This window comes from Pavona decussata, unplaced genomic scaffold (assembly GCF_977016875.1).
Source record: "Pavona decussata unplaced genomic scaffold, jaPavDecu1.1 SCAFFOLD_202, whole genome shotgun sequence".
Classification (NCBI taxonomy): domain Eukaryota; kingdom Metazoa; phylum Cnidaria; class Anthozoa; order Scleractinia; family Agariciidae; genus Pavona; species Pavona decussata.
The window spans coordinates 2,601,046-2,620,000 of NW_028145610.1; the positions used below are offsets into that span (position 1 = coordinate 2,601,046).

The 18,955-nt window shown below is 39.2% G+C and overlaps 1 protein-coding gene across 1 annotated transcript in view; it reads right to left on the bottom strand.

Annotated features, from left to right (window-relative positions):
* Nucleotides 1-18,955, bottom strand: part of LOC146461122 (3'-5' exoribonuclease HELZ2-like) — a 127,694-nt gene that overhangs the window by 26,687 nt on the left and 82,052 nt on the right. The window contains exons 17-30 of the mRNA XM_085087395.1: nucleotides 11,177-11,269; nucleotides 10,075-10,182; nucleotides 9,903-9,950; nucleotides 8,655-8,720; nucleotides 6,727-6,781; nucleotides 6,578-6,631; nucleotides 5,790-5,864; nucleotides 5,093-5,446; nucleotides 4,416-4,575; nucleotides 3,480-3,672; nucleotides 2,846-3,056; nucleotides 1,981-2,137; nucleotides 1,050-1,272; nucleotides 567-701 (exon numbers count right to left, since the gene is read on the bottom strand). Of these exons, the coding sequence (XP_084943521.1) occupies nucleotides 567-701; nucleotides 1,050-1,272; nucleotides 1,981-2,137; nucleotides 2,846-3,056; nucleotides 3,480-3,672; nucleotides 4,416-4,575; nucleotides 5,093-5,446; nucleotides 5,790-5,864; nucleotides 6,578-6,631; nucleotides 6,727-6,781; nucleotides 8,655-8,720; nucleotides 9,903-9,950; nucleotides 10,075-10,182; nucleotides 11,177-11,269 (1,932 nt within the window). The remainder of the gene's footprint in view (nucleotides 1-566; nucleotides 702-1,049; nucleotides 1,273-1,980; nucleotides 2,138-2,845; nucleotides 3,057-3,479; nucleotides 3,673-4,415; nucleotides 4,576-5,092; nucleotides 5,447-5,789; nucleotides 5,865-6,577; nucleotides 6,632-6,726; nucleotides 6,782-8,654; nucleotides 8,721-9,902; nucleotides 9,951-10,074; nucleotides 10,183-11,176; nucleotides 11,270-18,955) is intronic.

Below are 18,955 nucleotides of genomic sequence, written 5' to 3' on the forward strand. Positions count from 1 at the left end.
CACCTGGCCTAATGCTCTAAACATGGTCCAAATAAATTGTTTCAGCTTAAATGTCACCTGAATTACAGGCTGCAAACAAAATTCACAGTGGGTATAAGATAATTAATTTAATACTGCATTCAGTATAAACGCTGTACAATGCACATAACCAGATGTCCCCCAAGTTTATCTTATGTTATGTTATCTTATCTTTATCTATTTATTTCATCATTAAGTGTACATTAAATTTATAAATATATTAAACGCATAAATACAAAGAAATGCAACTTCTTTTACTAAATACACTGGACCACGGGTAGCGAAAACTAATCGAAGCGGACAGAGTAAGACAAGAAGAAGATATACAATATATTTAAGAGACACTAAGTCGTAGCTAAGATGACGTCTCCTGACGATCCCATGCAACATACCTGATACTCGTTATTATGTAACTAAAGAAAAGGGTAGAAGTATTTAATCTTCTTCAAACTACATTTGTAAGCCTAACTTTACAACCTTCTTTTCATCGTTAGACTGGTAGCCTTTATTTATCGCAGTACGCCTGAAATTCTAGTTTAGAGTCCAACCTCGTATGAAACATGCACGGTCCAGTTGTACGATGTTTCGCCCTTGCTGTCCAGTGGTATCTGTAAAGAGACATTCAGATCCTTGGGTTCACAAGACACGGTCACTCCTTGAACACTGGAGACAAGGTCGTCAAGCTTAAGGCAAATAAAGAAAAGACAAACAAAAGAAATAAACGAACAAATAATTACCATTAAAAAAAAGTACAAAACTCGCTGTCCGTATTTTGCAAATGAACGCATGTATCATCTTCATCCTTTAAAGCTAGAGTGGTTCTATTTCAGTTGGCAGAATTAAGAGGTACGTAGGTGAAAGACAGATATTCAATTTAGCGTAAAAAAGTTGACATGTAAAGGTTGAAATTTATCAAATAACTAATAAACACTCCTCATTTATCGCGTTATACTATTTACTTCCTCACTGTACTACGCTAGTTACAAGTGCATAACAAACATTTTATGATTCATTATTTCGTAACATCCAACCTTGTAAGTAGGAGCTGCACGTTCACAATTCTTATCCTTCATCGGTGAATCGCCCACTTCACTTTTCTCTAAGGGATCATCTTTTTGCTCTTCATTTTCATTTTCTGTTTTCGTCTTCATTTCCTTTTCCATTTTGTCCAAGTGTTCATTCCATGCATTAAGTTCTTTCTCGCCATGAGCAAATGTACATCCCATGCCGAGTTTACAAGCTCCTTTTGTCCACCTTTGAGTACGTATAAAAATGCGATTAAAGGTAATTAACACCACACAATCAACTACCCACCCATCCATCAATCAATCCATCAATCAATCAATCAATCAATCAATCAATCAATCAATCAATCAATCAATCAATCAATCAATCAATCAATCAATCAATCAATCAATCAATCAATCAATCAATCAGTCAATCAATCAATCAAGCGAAAATTAAGGGGAACCAAAGACGGACAACTTCTGGGAGCCGTATTAATTGGAAGGAAAGGTTATATCGTCCTGAGTGGATTAGAACACACACAGAGAATTAAAAAGTAGTCCACGGGCGCGCGTTGGATACAAGATGATAGATAGCCACGAGGTACGTAACGCCGAGTTTGGTATAATCATCTCCTATCCAACTAGCGCAAGTGGAAAAATTGTTTTATTAAAATCGGCCAAGAACTATTGCTAGACTTTTCTGAAGATAATTTAATGGTCGCTATTTCTCGGGCATGGTATGTCTCGTATACCATGGGAGCTAAGCCAATCAAATGATCAATGATCAATGATCCTGTTCGTAATAAAGATATCAAATAGCATTTGCGGATCCAGACGTTTGTACGGCGGGAGTCCGAAGAAAAACAAAATATAACGATCTTAAAAAACAGGTATGCGCCTTAATTATGGAACCCAGTTAGCCCAGACAAACAATTTAATATTATGATGTGCTTACTCTGGACACATCCTGTACTTCACGCCGTTCTCAGGAATCCTTAATGGTGCTCGGCACTGGCCCCTGAATGCTTTGCGAAATTCTTTTAACACGGAACTACTTCCACTTGCGTTTTGTTTTCTTCTCGTCTCTTGCCTTCCAGTCGATTTACTTGAACCTAAAATACAATAAATTAAGATCTATTTCTGATAAAAGGGTGAGTTAGCACATGTCTAGTTGTTGCATCTTCATATTCCTGACAAAGTTCTGGTTATACATATTACCCACAAAGAACGTGAAGATCCTTACGCTGAAAAGATTCCATCTTGCTAGTCATTGACTCCAGCTGAGTGACTAGTCCGGCTTGGTATTTTTTGGTCAACTGGGATCATGGGGGTGAGGGGTGGCAGTAGTCTATAGCTTGCGTTTTCAATAAGTGGCAACGGTTTGCAACGGAGTGCAGTCCACCTAAATATTTTTATTATACCTCTCAGTGAGCACGCGCGGTGTGATTGGCCAAATTGCGGCCATGTCTCACTGTGCGACCCGCTAAATTTGAAAGTATTTCCTTTCCTACGCGTGCGATTAATCTCAGAGATATAATAAGTATCTTACCAACCTTGTTTTCTCGGTCCGTACTGTAAGTTACGGATCCTCGGGAAAAAACTCAGTCCGTATCTTACAGCACGAACCTCAAATTCAGTTAGTAAAAGGTGTGTATTCACGAAACGAGAGAAAACTGGCATTACGCAACGAGCATATGTCGTACCACCTTCATGCCGCTTCCATTACGTACGAAAATTGAGCCTTTTTCCATTTATCAACATCTCGACTAGATATGTGATAACTATTTCGCCATGAGGATTATTTTGTTCCTTTTTCGTACCTTTCTTTCTCTCTGCTTCCCATGCCCTTCTCTCAGCATCGCTGTGTGCGAAGCGGCATCGGTCACCAGAGGGACAAGGCCGCCCAAGTTTGAGTTGAGGACAAATTCGAAAAGTACAATAAATATTGGGTGGTCGGGGGCGAATTCCATCTCTCGGCTTAATGCAGGACTGAACGTACGAAGCTGTTTTCGTTTCTGTTGACGCTACACTCTAAAATCAAAAAGAAAAAGAAAAAAATGAAACCAATATTAAGTAGAAAATAATCTAAAAACGTACAATGGGCTTTAAAGGTTTGGAAGGCATATTGCTCCTTAAAACCACAGTTGAGCTTCCAGGATTGTTGTTTCGGTTCGTGATACAATGTATAAGGTTTATCCCAAATTATAAACCAGAATTAACTTTAGTCCCTATTTATTACACTTCTAAGATGCGCCACTGTATTTAAAAAAAAAATTAAGTGGGTTGTTAACGTCGCAGTTCAGGAATAAGCTGTAATAGTAGTAATGTGTTAGAATAAAGCTGAAATAACAACACTTTTAGTGTATATTAACGCTAGGACGAAACTCAACATTGACAAACATATGGTGCCCCAAGTTCTACCAGTCAAGGAAAGCAATATCACTATGTCCGTACCTTTTTAGTAAGACTCGAAGTATCTTTAATTTTCCTTGGAGAATCATGATCCTTCTGCTGCTTGCTTTCCTCTTCTGTTTCCTTTTGTATTTCCTTTTCCATCATTTTCAAATGCTCATTCCACGCTGTGCGTTCCTCCTCACCATGTGCTCCAGTACATTTCTTGGCGCGTTTGCAATTTCCCTCCATCCAGCTTGGTTAAGAAATGTAACGAAAACAAAATTATGTGGAACAGTAGTGAAATGAAGTACTATATTTGCTATTTTATCAAACCACTTCCCGGCGTTTGGACTGACCGGATGAACCTCTCTTCCTCGTGTTTGATATATGACAACTCAGAGTTTTTTCAATATGGTTCCTGTAATAACCGCCTCAGGAGATTGCACTTACTATTGCTTTTTCTTTTTCGCTTCTAACTGGAAGAAGGAGAGCCGGAGCTATGACCTTCATCACAGGTGCCTCCCATAGCTCACTGGTAGAGCATTTATCCAACCCCAGGTGAGTGTAACCATATAACTAGGTTCAGATGTGACACACGGTCCTGTGATACCGCAGGGGCAACAATAGCAACAACAAAGTGCGAAATGAATACCACGTTTTACTAAAGAATCGAGCCATAAAAAAATGCCCAGAACGCAAGTGGGTTGCAGAGCGGTAGACGAGGGATTTCAAGTGAAAGATGGCAGTAAAACCACTTTTACCTCATCATTGATTCTTTTCAAGTTCAGACGGTTAAAATTGAAATTGTGACAAGTGAATAAGTTTTGATCAAGGAACTACAAAACAGTTTGGCAGATTTAAAATAACCCAGCTTTGTATCTTATACATGTCCAAAGATAGACTACCGCTGCTCTTACAACTGTAATAGCAAGGGATTGTTTTTAATCAAATAGTCATGTTCTGGGAAAAAAAAAAAGACATACAACTAATGCTTACTCAGGACACATTTTGTACTTTGCGCCTTTCTGTGGAATATGCCAGGGTGCTCTGCATTGCCCTCTAACCGCTCGACGCCATTCTTGGAGTGAAGGGTAAGAGCTTCCACTTTTGTTTTCCTTTTCGGGATTTTCTTTTTTATTTGATGATTTGCTTTGACCTACATGCGATAAAGATGAAATACGTAAAGTCAGACACATACGTAATGGTTACTTTGTTTACTGATTTTTAAGTTTACCCAAGGACGCTGTGCTATCGAAGACTTCAGAGCCGTATATTTGTAAAGACATACTGCAAAATTATATCTTGTTTGGAAAAAATGAACAGCACGGGTTGAAAGCACTATACGAATACTGTGTCCGGTGCTTTTTACCGATATCGTCTGATTTTGGATCTCCTCATAAAAGATAACCTAGGCTCAAAAACCGATTACTCACAGATGTTTGTACCTCAAGGGAGAATCTCCTTACTTCCTCTCTCTACTGAATCCTGATTTATTGCAGAAGTTTTAGTCCATTTCCTTGGGGCATTTTGCAGGTTGCATTGAAACCATGCTATAATGTATTAGATATTAGATGTTCGTTGCCTCTTCTTTCAACTGCCATTTTGCAGATTAAAATTAAAAATTGACGAAAATTTCCAAGAATAACCAGACATTTGTGACTTTCAAAAAGTACCTTTCTTGCTTTCTTCTTCCCAAGCCATTCTTTCGTCTTCACTATGTGCAAAGGGGCACCGTTTGCCGTTAACGCAAGGCTGTTTACGTTGGTAGTACCAACATAGGCGATAGGTACCATGGAAATTGGATGGTCTAGGGCGAATTCCGTAACTTTGTTCATAAGAGGACTTTTTCTTCTTACTAGGCTGTATTTGAGTAGACAAAGATTTGGGATAATCGCTCACAGCGCCTGTGTCAGTGTCCGGATAAGTGGGCATTTTGGCACGGTACGACGAGTTCCTTGTAAAACCCAGATCACCGGGACAGGTGTTAATGCTACATACACTGCTGGCATCGGAGTCATCATCTAATCCTAACATAAAAAGAAAACATGGAAATAGCTATGCGTGCGCGAATGTGTAGAGTACTAAAAAACTAGCCCGTACGCAAAGTCAAATCTTGAATGGTTGTTTTTTGTCCTCTACGGCAGGGGGAGGGATTGTGGTGCTCCATAACTCCGCAACTGTTAAAACTATAACAATGGCACTTACAGTATAAATAATACGTCCAAAAATGTTTCCTTTTAGGTCCACAACGAGAAGTGATGACGTCATATTGCGTGGTAATTAAATCTATCTTATCTCATCTTAACTTATCTTATCTTTTTTCCTTCCCCTATTCATGTAAACGTTTGCAGGCAGAGTAGGCTTGCTTACCTTCCCTTTTGGCTCTTAGGTTTCGAGTCTTTCGTCGTACCTTCCTTTTTCTTGATCTCTCTGGTGGAGAAGGTCCTGTCAATAAACAATGTGTTTTTTTAGGCAGGCCGCTTTTAGGCATGGAGCTATTTTACAGCACGAAGTTCAGGCTACAAAAATTCAATCTTTCTGTAATTTACCGTTGCTTTTCACATTTCAATCTCAACCACACACAGATTCAGAAGGCCAAAGTGTGTATCGCAAATCCGCGACGTTAGAGTTCTTGTTTAAGATAAAAGTTCGTTGTCGTGGACATCCCTCCGAGAAGCACAATTAAAGTGCACCTAACCCCAAATTTTTGTTCGCTTAAATAAATCTTTACACCTGTTCGAAACGCATTGAGCCTTTTTGCACCTTTTTCAACCTAATCTTGACCTTTTATAGGCTGTAAAAGTTACGAAATCTAGCCATCATCTGTCCCATGACCGAGCTAATAAGGGGCATGGGCTTATTCCTTAAATGAAGTCACAAACTGCTTTGCATGCATTTTCACAAAGACTTAATACAATGCAAATCAGTTTGTGACGTCAAGAAAGGAATAGACCCATGCCCCTTACAAGCTCGGTCATGGGACAGATGATGGCTAGATTTCGTAACTTTTACAGCCTATATAAAGTCAAGATTTGGTTAAAAAAATAAGCGCCAAATAGCGCAATATGTTTCGACCAGGTGCAAAGATTCATTTAAGAGAAAGAAAAATTTTGGGGTTAGGTGAAGAGAGACTGAACGTTCAAACTTTTATTTCTCACCCAAAGGTAATGGCGGTGGAACGCCTGACGTCCTGTGCTCTGTTGCATCGGCTTCTGTAAATCAAAATAACAACTTGAGTCGATTGAACTGAGAGAGAAACCGGAAACTCAGTTGTCAGAAATCACTTGAGTTTAATAGTATTCCTTACCAGCCGTCTTCTCGTATGCTGCATGCTCATCACCTTTCGGAACATCCGTTTTATCCTATAAAATGAAAACAAGCACTTATCTTGTTAACTGAGAGACAAGGTATTGCGCGATATTTATAGGACAATTATAGCCTCCAATGCAGGCGTATTATTTGGATTGAGCGTCATGGCCGCCATCTTGGATGTTAAAGACAGAGTAAGATTGTGGAGAGTAGAAAGTGCGACCACTGGGGTGGGTATAAGGCTGAAAGAAAAAGGAGAGGGGAGAGAGGGGGTAAAGATTTCCCCAGCTCCCTAAGATACTTAAAATTCATTTAACATGGCGGCTTAGACAAACTGCGATTCTGGCGTTTGCGCGCCGTCCGAAAACGCCTTCATTGCGGGCTATGACAATTAAACTTTTTTTTTCTATCCTGCGAAATTATACAATCTACCAGTGAGACTAACGTGTTTTTCTCCCCGATATATAGCTAAAACTGTAGTGGCTTAACAGTAAACATTGATTTTCTTTTTACCAAACAAGAAATCTACAATCGGATTAAAAACCGACTGACCTATCCCACTCTCCAGATAAAACAAATTGTTAACCTGTCTGGCGGGAAAAGTGACTACGAGATTATTAAAAAGGAATATTTATCATGTTTGTTCAACCTGTGTTGATTGCTATATGTTTTGTTTAAGCAAAATCAATCCAGCGTCGATTCTACATTTTTTCAGACCCAGAGTAATGTGCCTAAACTGAATTTTAAGGACATTAATTTGCGTATTGTACTGGAAATGAAGAACAGACAAAGCTGCTGAAAGTCATCAATTGTTCAATATATCAAAATGGGTTGACGAATAGGCCATTTCCGAGTTGCAGTGAACCTCATTATGAAAGCGAGGCTAAGTGCAAAACTTTTCATACGAAAACTAGTTTTCTTCGCATATGAATGAAAACTAGTTTTCATAACAAAAACTTTGCACTCAGCCTCGCAATCATAATGAGGTTCAAAGCAACTCGGATATGGTCTATTAAACTGAATGCTTGTGATGTTTTAAGCCGTCAATCGGATGCTGGAGATATCGGATGAATAACCTTCAAGACGATAAATAAAATAATGTCAAAACGGTATTAGTATAGCCATCTGTTCGCCATACATGGTGAATCACTGGCTGATAGGAAGAAACCTTAATTAACTCGCGAAAAAGTGACGGCACGAACGAAGCGTGGGGTAAAACAACATTAGCTGCAGGGGCTTGCTTCTCTTTCCTTCTTTGATGCTTTTCAGTGTAACAATTTTACCTTTATAACAGAACAAAGGGCGACAGAGCCTTTATCTGTATGACAATAAAGCTTTGAGTTCTAGCTGAAGAGAAATTACTGCAAATGAAATAGATATATCTCGGACCAGAGTCAAGGGCGGTTAACCTCATAGGGCATGTCATGTAACACGAATTACTTTCGACACTCTGTTTAGTTTTGTCACCTTTCCAAGCCTTAATGTTTTTTCTGCTCTATGATAGGTTAATATATAGCATGCTTGTTATTAGTTGCCATAGCTACTGTATGCTCTTCTTATATTACTGTTTTGTATTCATATTTAAAATTTAACTATTCTAGACTTCCCTCATAGCGTAGAATTAGCGTTGTTTCTCTCCCCTTTTTCTTTTTATGTGTGCATTTTTGCTTCAGCTTTCTTGTTGACCTGTATTTTATTTCTATTTAATACTGATGTCAACTGGCTGCCTGGCTCCGCTAGCCCCTACGGTTATTCCAGAAAGCCAGTACTCTAATTATTACTTTTAATATTTTCTTTGTTGTAATTTTATTTTTGAGCAAGAGTGAGTACAGATAAAAATAGATTGAGAAACATTGCCGTCTGGATAGTAACACTTTCGATCATCACGCGACAGAAGAACCATATGTCTACTTCCATATGTCATACCTTTTTGTCTCTATCTTCCTTCTCCTTTTGCTTTGCTTCCAATTGTTGAGCAATTTGTTGACGTTCCTACATTTAAAGATATATATGGGTTAAAAGGGCCAAGTGCAAGGTGAGGATGGCTCGACATTCCCCTCTCCAGAAACTGTGAAAAGACTGGTACGCAAGTAAAGGATTGTGGGATCGTTTGGGAAGACAGATGAACATCGCGTCGACAAAGAAACGTATATCTGCGCATTTTCTCAGGGAAGCGTAGCTCTTGTTAAATAGTTTTCACCTAAAAGAGTATTGACTGTACAATTGACCACCGAGACTGAATGCACTTTTTTTAGCAGCGCAATTTCCATCTGTCTTCCCAAACGATTCCATAAACCCTTACTCGTACCAATCTCTCTGTAGTTCCTGGAGTGGAGGAATTGTCCAAGTTCAATGGCGTAAATAATAAACAATATTTTCCAAACGTTTTCGGCCTCCGATCTATATTCAATATTTCAGCCTCCAATCAATAACTTTTGAATAAAACAATTTATCGTTCATAGGATATGCAAACACAAGTAGAAAAACAAGGACAGTAACTCAGTGAATTATTTTGTTGTTTACAACCAACAAGGTGGTAAATTGAAAAAATGAGCTTCTTCAATGATCTTAAGAAAAACATGTTTCTGAATTGCATTGTAAACAACTATCACAATGTTGGGATTAAAAAAAGTCAACGCAAAGCGGGGTGAAGCCCATTAATGCAGTACTCGAATTGAGACATAGCTAGAAAACTTTACAAAATTATTCTCTATAAGTGCAAGCGTGAGATCACATCTGCTAAAGATTAACTCACCGATTCAATGGAACATTCAGTGAAGCAAAAACACTGCGCCAATATGATTTCATGTCCCTTTCTTTTTCTCTAGCCAAACATCGAGAGTTTTAGCTCGAGTTTTCCCGATGACAACAAGAATACAAGGTTGTGTTGTTTGTGGACTTTCGATGCCGCCGGAGTGAACCAGCAACGAGTAATCCCGAGCGATAGCTCCATCCTGTCCGCTCGGGTAGCCAATCACAGCGCACAATTTGATTCATTTCGCCGCTCACAGAGCCGGTCATATACTAAAACTAAATAACTTCTTTACTTTTGATGAGCGCAGATTTAAAACAAAAGAACTAGATTTTGCTATGTCCTATTTAATGAGAGAGAGAATGCGCATCTCTGAACATTAAAAAGAGAACATACATGTAACATTTCCCACTGAGATTTACCTTTTCTCTCTGCCATTCTTCTCTTTGTAAATCTTTTTTGCTCTTTGCCTACAAAAGAAAATAACAACCGTAATATGGACTTACAATTTTTAACAACGATGTCCCATGACGACCAAAATGGATTTTTTTTTGCTTATACAAGAAGCGAGACTTGAATGTCCCGGATGCTTACCTTAGCACCACTGATTTGCTTTGATGCTCTTATTGGCACTCGCTTGACGCTTTGTTTTGTTGGCTCGTCTTGGTCACCTGATACATCCCCAGCGGATAAATCCGTCATCTGAAAATGAGACACGAGATTCATGGATTTCACGTAAAACCTCACTTTGTTAATAAAGAAAACTACTAATTTGCTTAGCACTATTGTGTAACTTAAGATGAAACGAGCAAATCGAAAAGATAGTCAGGTATTACCAACCCTCAGACCTCAGTCTTATTCCTAGATCTCGACGTGCCTTCCGAGCTTACGAGGGGGTTTGTTGCCGAGTTTGAAAGCGTCTTCGTGATTAGCTTAACGAGTGGAGTCACATTTGACTACGCGCAAAAGTCGACTGGTGACGACCCCGCTCACGTGATGTCTCAGTCTTTGTGATGGTGACACAGTGTCTTGAGGACTTTTTTTGGTGTGAGCATTTGAGGAGTGGAAGGATTAACAATGCATAAAACTGTAATGACTACGTGTAGTACTAACTAATAGCAGTTTAATACATGTAGCTCTGACAAATTAACACAGCTATTACACTCACCGCTGTCGAATAACCAAGAGGACAAACTCTTAAGGTGATATGTCTAATTCTTATCATAAATTTACCAAGCTCAGCTGTGGATCTCTCCCTCAGAAAATAAATCACAGAGGCAAATGTTCATGGTATTTCGTCACATCTTCATTGCAATGAAAAACGTGCCAATTACAGTCTAGTTGCGAAAGATTTACAGTTACCCATACTACCTATTGATCTTAATATGTCGCGTAAGCTCAAGGCTTTAAATCCGGCAATGCTAATTGAGATAGCTGTATACATACATTCACTCTTTGCCATGTAAACTTTTTTTTTTGTGATATGAAGACGTACGCACTATAATAAGATACCAATACAAGAACGTCTGTAACAACTATACTAAAAGTTTCTCCTGATGTGTGGCGACGTTGTCGAACATTGAAGACAACCAAAAGCACCACCACCACCACAACAAAAATATTTCGGCGTGGAGAGAAATGCATATAGTACTTAAAATATATATGTAGTTAATTGTAATTAATGAAGTTTACTTACTGATTGTGATTGGCTTATTCTCGTCATACGTTGCTGTTGTTTCTCTTGCATCTTGTTTCGTATTTCCATTTCTATATAGTCAAGTTCCATGTTCTACAACACAAAATAAATGTAACTGAGAAAATTCTTTGTCATATAAAATCCTCTCCCTTTACGGGTGAGGGTACACAAGGCGATATAAAATGCCTTTTTTCAGAACAAAATTTTCTTTGATAAAGCTACCAACATGTATAATAATGGGAGAGATATAATGGTATGTTTTAGGCCTGGCGATTAAATGAGAAAGATAAAGTTTTCTTCCAAGTATGTCCTTGTCGCTGACTGATAAAATACACCTTTTCACTTAATCACTCGGTCTTAAAGCACAACATTACATTTCTTTCATTGCGCATATGCCACTCAACGCCATTTAAATCCTAGCAGTATGAAGTATGTTGGAGAGCCAAGATGGACGGCAGCGTTTTTGAGTAGTCCGTCCTGTGTAGCTCTCCGCTTTGTAATAAATGGCTGAAAAGGTAAGCGAACGCGACGAAAGTCCGCCCATCACTGGAGGGAAGAGAGTTGAAAGGCCTAGTAGCAGCAGCTCGCCCGAAATTCCTCCAAATAAGACTGCAAAGACTACAGAGCACATGGTCGAGCATGCCGATCTGTCGAGTATCTGGATCGCACTGAACAAGATACAACGGAACACTGACGAGCTTCTTAAAGAGAACAGAGCTTTGCGCAAGCAACACGAAGAACTGCAGAAGTCGCTAGAGTTCCACATCGACAAACTGGAAAAATTAGAGGCGGAGAATAACAAGCTGAAACAAGATGTGAGCTCGCTCAAGAAAGAAGTTCGCAAAGCAGAAGATGAAGTTGCCGACTTAAACGACGATCTAGATGGTCTTAAAAGCGATCTGGACACCGCTATATGCCAAATAGACGATTTAGAACAATACACTAGAAAACACAATCTCGAAATTCACGGCATTCCTGAGTCTTCAGAAGAAAATCTGTCTGACAAGATCATCAAGCTTGGAAAGGTTCTCAATGTACATATTGTCAACAATGACATCGACATCTGTCATAGAATGGCCACGAGAAGATCTAACGGCGGTCCAAGACCAATCATTGTACGATTCAGATCATACAGAGCCAAAAATGAACTCTATAAATCCAAGAAGTACCTGAAGTCAGTAAGTTTAAACAACTATTTTCATAATGCAGGAGCTGTTTATATTAATGAGAACTTAACTAACTATAGGCGTGAACTGTTCGCTAAAGTAAGAAAAGTTAAAAAGATCAACAACTGGCATAGCGCCTGGACCATTGACGGCAAAATTTTCGTCAGGAAGTCCCAAAGCGATCAAGTACATAGAGTACATGAAGTTGAAGATTTGGACAATATTCGTTAGGTTATAATCAAATATTTTTCTTTCCCACCCTCTCCCACATGTAACATAACATTATTCAAACGTTCCCTTTCAAAACCCTCGCTTCCCTTTCGCTTCATCAATTAATTATTTAAATTTTGGCGGAGAGTTTTGTAGGAGGGTTTTGTCTCTTTTCAACATGCCTTTAAAAAATGGCACTTATTCCCTTCTATACATTAAGCTGCTTCGCAGTTTAATTAGTGTTTCTATTATGTTAAGTGTTAGTTGCCATAGTACACTTGTTGTACTCATCGTGATTTGTACCCGCCTTACTCAACGTATTGTTAATTGTTGTCAGCGCACCATCTGCACAAAACATTTACATCGCAAGGCTAAACGCTATCGAACGTTGCAAGCTGTGGTTCATGAATTGCGTTAGAAAGAAATTCATAAATCTAGTGTGTATATGACCTTAAATGCTGTTTCTCTTAATGCAAGAGGCCTCAACAAATCTATCAAAAGAAGAAAACTTTTCCGGTGGCTTCATATTAGAAAATTTGATGTAATTTTTCTGCAAGAGACGTACAGTGATGCTAGCTTGGAAAATTTTTGGCGAGCAGAATGGGGAGGCGACATTTTCTTTGCGCACGGCTCAAAACACAGTAGAGGTGTTATGATTCTTTTCAGTCCCTCACTCAGTAAAGAGGTGACGAATGTTACTGCGGATAAGAACGGCAGATTTATTATTGTAAACACCACCGTCAACGAAGACGAATTGTGCCTCGTTAATATTTATGCCCCAAACGACCAAAACCAGCAAATTTCTTTTTTTCAGAAGATAACCGATTCTATTCGTGGCCAGCAAACTGACAAAATCCTTATTGGTGGAGATTTTAACTGCCCACTGTCCGCTTCCGATAAATTTGGAGGTAAAGACATTCAATTCAAAAAAAGTGTAATACATTCGATCGACGAACTCCGTTGCAACTATGACCTAGTCGATCCCTGGCGAGAACAACATCCACATGATACACAGTTTACGTGGAGAAATAGCTCCGGGAAAATCAAATGTAGACTGGATTTCTGGCTCATCTCGAAGCATTTATTATGCCGCGTTTCGAAAACCGACATTTCCGCCTATCATGATTCAGATCACTCCCCTGTCACCATCTCGATCAAGCCTGAAGACAAACAAGAAGAAAGAGGCCCAGGCTACTGGAAATTTAATAATTCACTCTTAGAAAATGAAGATTTCGTCACAAAAATGAGCTTCATCATCAAACACGCCACCCAAAAACACAAGGATGTTGCTGATAAAAGGTTATTTTGGGAAATGTTGAAAATGGAGATCCGGATATTTGCAATTCGTTTTGCGAAAAAGAAAGCCAACGCTGAAAGAAGTACGGAATTGAACCTCCTCCAAAAGCTAGAGAAAATCAACTCACGTATCGACGAAACCCCAGAAAATAGCTCCCTTGTAAACAAGGCTAGAAAACTCAAGATCGAATTAGATGAAATTGCCGTGCAAAAAACTAAAGGGTCTATTATCCGGAGTAGGGCTAGATGGTATGAATTAGGAGAAAAATGCAACAAATACTTTTTTAACTTAGAAAAAAGAAGTTATGTAAAGAAACATATAACAAAGCTGAAGACACCTGACGGTAGTACTGTAGAGGATCCAAAAACTATATTAACCGCCATGAAAAATTTTTACAATCAGCTTTACACCTCTCAAAACCAGCTTTCAGCTGAACGCTTTTCTACCTTTTTCGATTGTGAATCCTTACCAAAACTCGACAGCACAAAGCAAGACCTTTGCGAAGGTCTGATAACCGCAGAGGAATGCCTTGCCGCGTTGAAAACGTTTCAACCTAACAAGACTCCTGGCACAGATGGGTTAACAGCAGAATTTTACCTTCGTTTCTGGCCCGATGTTTCTGGTCCTTTGATAGACTGCTTCAATCACAGTGCCTCACTAGGAGAACTTTCTATCTCTCAGAGTCAAGGAATCATCTCCCTGATCCCAAAAAAGAATAAAGATCCTCTTCTGTTAAAAAATTGGCGCCCTATTTCTCTTCTAAACACAGACTACAAATTAGCAACCAAATGTATTGCGAAACGTTTAGAGAAAGTACTTCCGTACTTGATAAACGGTGATCAAACTGGGTACATCAAAGGTAGATTTATTGGTGAAAATATTCGCTTAATTTCGGATATAATTGAACAATATGAAAACAAGGACGGAATGATACTTTTCCTTGACTTTGAAAAGTCCTTTGATTCTTTAGAATGGGACTTTCTCTTTAGAGTGCTTAACACTATGAATTTCGGTCCAAGTTTCCTCAACTGGATCAAAACGTTTTACACCAACATTTCTAGCTGTGTTGTAAATAATGGCTACTCGTCGGAATTTTTTTCTCTCCAAAGGGGTGTTAGACAGGGTTGTCCTCTTTCAGGTTTACTCTTTGTTCTAGCTGTGGAGCCACTCGCCCACCAAATAAGAATCGATGAATCAATCAAAGGACTTGAAAACGGAAATAAGATCACTAAACTCAGTATGTACGCTGACGACACCACCGCTTTCATTCGCAACGATTCATCCGCGGTGTCCCTACTAACTCTTCTCGATCAGTTCGGTGACCTTTCCGGCTTGAAAATCAATAAGTCTAAAACCGAGGGTCTTTGGCTTGGTCCTTTGAAAAGCCGATTAGGCAAAGAAGAACCTTTTGGCATTTCATGGTCGAAGCAATACGTCATTGCGCTTGGAATCGCTTTTCCTTATCATGTTCAGGTTGGGAATAAAATCAATTTCGACGAGAGGCTTGCCAAACTCAAAAAAGTTCTAAATACTTGGTCAAGTAGACATTTAACGATCTTAGGCAGAATTGCCATCGTCAAAAACTTAGCTCTCGCCAAACTTGTTTATAGTTGTTCCGTATTAAATGTTCCCAAAGAATTTGTAAAAGAAGTCAACAGCAATATCTTCTCTTTTATTTGGAAATTTAAGCCAGATAAAGTCAAAAGAAAAACTCTGACCGGCCCAATAAGCCACGGCGGTCTTAAGAGCCGTCCTCTGTAAATATCGCCTATCGTCGTTTGGACGAGAAAAAATGAAATCCCTCAAACTTTCTCAGAAGAATGGTCTATATAAGTGATTCACATAAATATAACTTTCAGCTCAGTCCGATTCGTATTTTAGCTGTACTGTGACCATCTTGGTTTTGCCGCTCTGAGACGGCTTTCAGCGGCCATTTTAGGCCACACTTTTAAAAATTTGCCTTACAAAGAAAGCGTTACAAGTCCGAACAAAATCTCGTTATTCGAAACAAGCAAATGTTTGTTGTTGTGTTGAGAAGCTATTTTGGGAATTAGATCGAAATCTGATTTTTTTACAAAATTTTTAATTTCTTCCCTATTGAACTACTCTTCAAGTGCCCGAAAAATGGCCGAGTTTAAAGGAAAATATCGCTAAAGATACATTAGTTGGCATCCTAAAACAGCATCCCGGTTAAAGAGCAATGTCTCGTCTGTAAGAATATGCAATAAAATTTTTGGGCAGTTAAAAAGAGAAAATTATAGAAGAAGAAGTTTTAACTGTACTTTTGTCAACAAACACCGCCTTCCTAATTAGCATAACAACATGAAAATAACGATTTACTAAGAAAATAATGATAAATTCCACTTACCTCGTGAAATATCGAGAACTGGATATTTCAAAATATATCAATTTATAGTTTCAGTTGGATACAGCCGCATTTTCGATGATTTGTTGTGCGAAACCACTGTAATACACCGCAGCCGTTAAACTGGGTTGAATTCTTCAAAGTCCGTCAGGACAACCATCGGCCGAAAAAATTGCCTTCCGCCCCATAAGCTGCCGTGTGCAAGGTGTCAAATATTTCTTTGTTATCCTTAATGACCAAAACGTCTTTCAGCAACCATTTAAATCCTGCTTTGAACTGGAGATTCTCGTCAAGAAATCGTTTATGTTCCGTTGACCTTCCGCCGTGATTAAACAATGAGATTGCGTTACAGAAACGCGCGCACACCCAGACGGGCTGGGGTGGGGGTGGGAAGGGAATGAAAATGGAACAGCTCCTAAATTAAAAAAAAAGGGCCATTCAAGATTACTGTCAAAGCTATGCATTTCGGGTACTAAATAGGAAACTGCTGTCCCACAATAATGTGGAATATAGTAAGCCCTTGTGCTCTATTTCTTTGGTTGGGGCGTGGGAGGGGGAGGGGGGGGGGGGGACTTGGCAAGTAAAACACTAATTTACAACATCAGTTGATCTTTGCTCTTCTGTTTAGGGTTCATACATGTTCACAACTGTCCCAAGCTCACTGACAGCTATATATTTGCAATATTAGGTAAACGGCACGTAAAATTAATATGAGGGTTTCTATGGGAATACATGCAAATTAACAGCTCACATAGAATTCCGATAAAAAGCGACTTAGTTACTTACTTGCTTTTATTTTATTTTATTTTTTTTTTGTGTGTGTGTATTACAGTTGCCTGTTTGTGTTTTGGATCGTTGTCATAGCGTTCACCATTACGTGTGTTTCGTGGACTTGGAGCCAGAAAAACTACTAAATCTGAACATCGTTGGAAATGCTATCAAACGTTACCAAGGGCAACCGACTGACAAATAAGGCACAACAGCTAATAGTAAGTGGAATTTATTGAGAGTGGCAAAGGGTTTTTTTGCGACGCCTGATGGCCCATAAAAAAGCAGCGTGACGGGTGATGGAACTAGTCTGAAATGTCAGCCGTCTTCTCCTCCTAACCCTGAAGGTTAGGGGGAGGAGACGGCTGACATTTCAGACTAGTGATGGAACACGTGCGTGAATATATTAGTGCAAATTTTTTGTATACACTGTATGGGCGTCAATGAAATTCGCACTTTCCTGCGGTCTCCTAGCACGTGATTAATATATGCCTCAGACCAAATATTTGATAAGGAAGAATTTATGATTCAAATACGTGTTTTTCAAAAGCATTAGTTTAGAGAGTACGATCTAATGGGACAGTTTGCTTCTTACAAAGTTACACGCTTTTCACTCCGCAAATGCTTCTATTTTTAGCGTCTTCGTGTGAAAATGTGTAATGAAGTGTAATTGCAGGTGATAACTTGTGATTCGAAATGGCATGGAAACCAGGTTGTGAATTTCGTGGGGGAGTTCAAAATAAATGTATTCGTTTCAAGGAATGAATACTTATGATTTGCACTTTGGTGTTTCTTGAGAGAAAACTGCTAAAATAAAATTGTATCAAAATACTCATACTATACCTGCCCAAACGTGCAGTGCTTTTAAATGGACGCTCACGTCCCCTCAGCAGTCACTCAGTAGGACACACTGCACATTTTTATCGTTTTGGGTACTGGATCCGCAGGTACTTCCAACATACGACGAGTACCCACAGGTGGCCATGACCAGGAATTTTCCATGGACCAATTAAAAGTGCGGCGACTAAGCCATTCACTTTACGCGTGTCACGAAAAGAATGTATATATTAAAACTGGAAACAATACGTTTTGATTGCCACATTTTATTTCTATGGTTCTCTTTTGCGACCCAAACGACTTAAAATATTAAACAACGCAGTGGGGGTTCGTCACGCGTTTCCTCCCCCCACGAAATAAAATGAAAAGTAGCCACACAATCGTCAACGAGATTTCAGAGTTCCCGTATAAATTTCCCTAGCTTATTGACGGTATAAAGCTATGAATTTTTCTTTACATTGCAAAATTAAATATTTCAAGAATAACAATTGTTTCCCACGGGCAAGTATTTTGAATCTTTTTTTCAGTTAATGCGTCTTTTGGAACGATTTCCAGAGAAATGTCCAACATTCCATTCACACGTCGGACATTACAAAGAAAAATTCGAATGTTCATTTCATTCCTGGACATACTGTTCACGCGTGACCTGGGTTGACTGTAAACCGAGTCCGCGACTACTTTGAGGGCACGATACCTCTCTATTGTCCTCGATTTTCGGGCTCTGAGAAACTGGACGCGAGCAGGAATGGTCGAATGGAACAAAATTTTCCGGTTATTCCGATTTTCCGGAATTTTAGGCCAACCTCGCGAGGTACACCCAAAATTTCGGAATGAAATTCCGGAAAATGTCTGTTCCATTCGCTCCCAAACCCGGAATTTCCGGAATTTTTGGTCGAATGGAAAGCATATAAATCAACTTAACGATCGGCTTCGCGTTTCCGCGGGGCAATTTGATCACAGTGAGAGAGGGAAAGAAAACATGAAACAAATTGTGGTCAATTGTCGACGATAAGTTCCAGAAGTCCATTTTTGCCCCTAGATCTACAACAAAATATTTGATCTCGCTGGAAAAGGTACCCATCTAAATAAGAGACCGTGACTTTACAGAGGGTACTTCCTACTACGACAGAAACCAC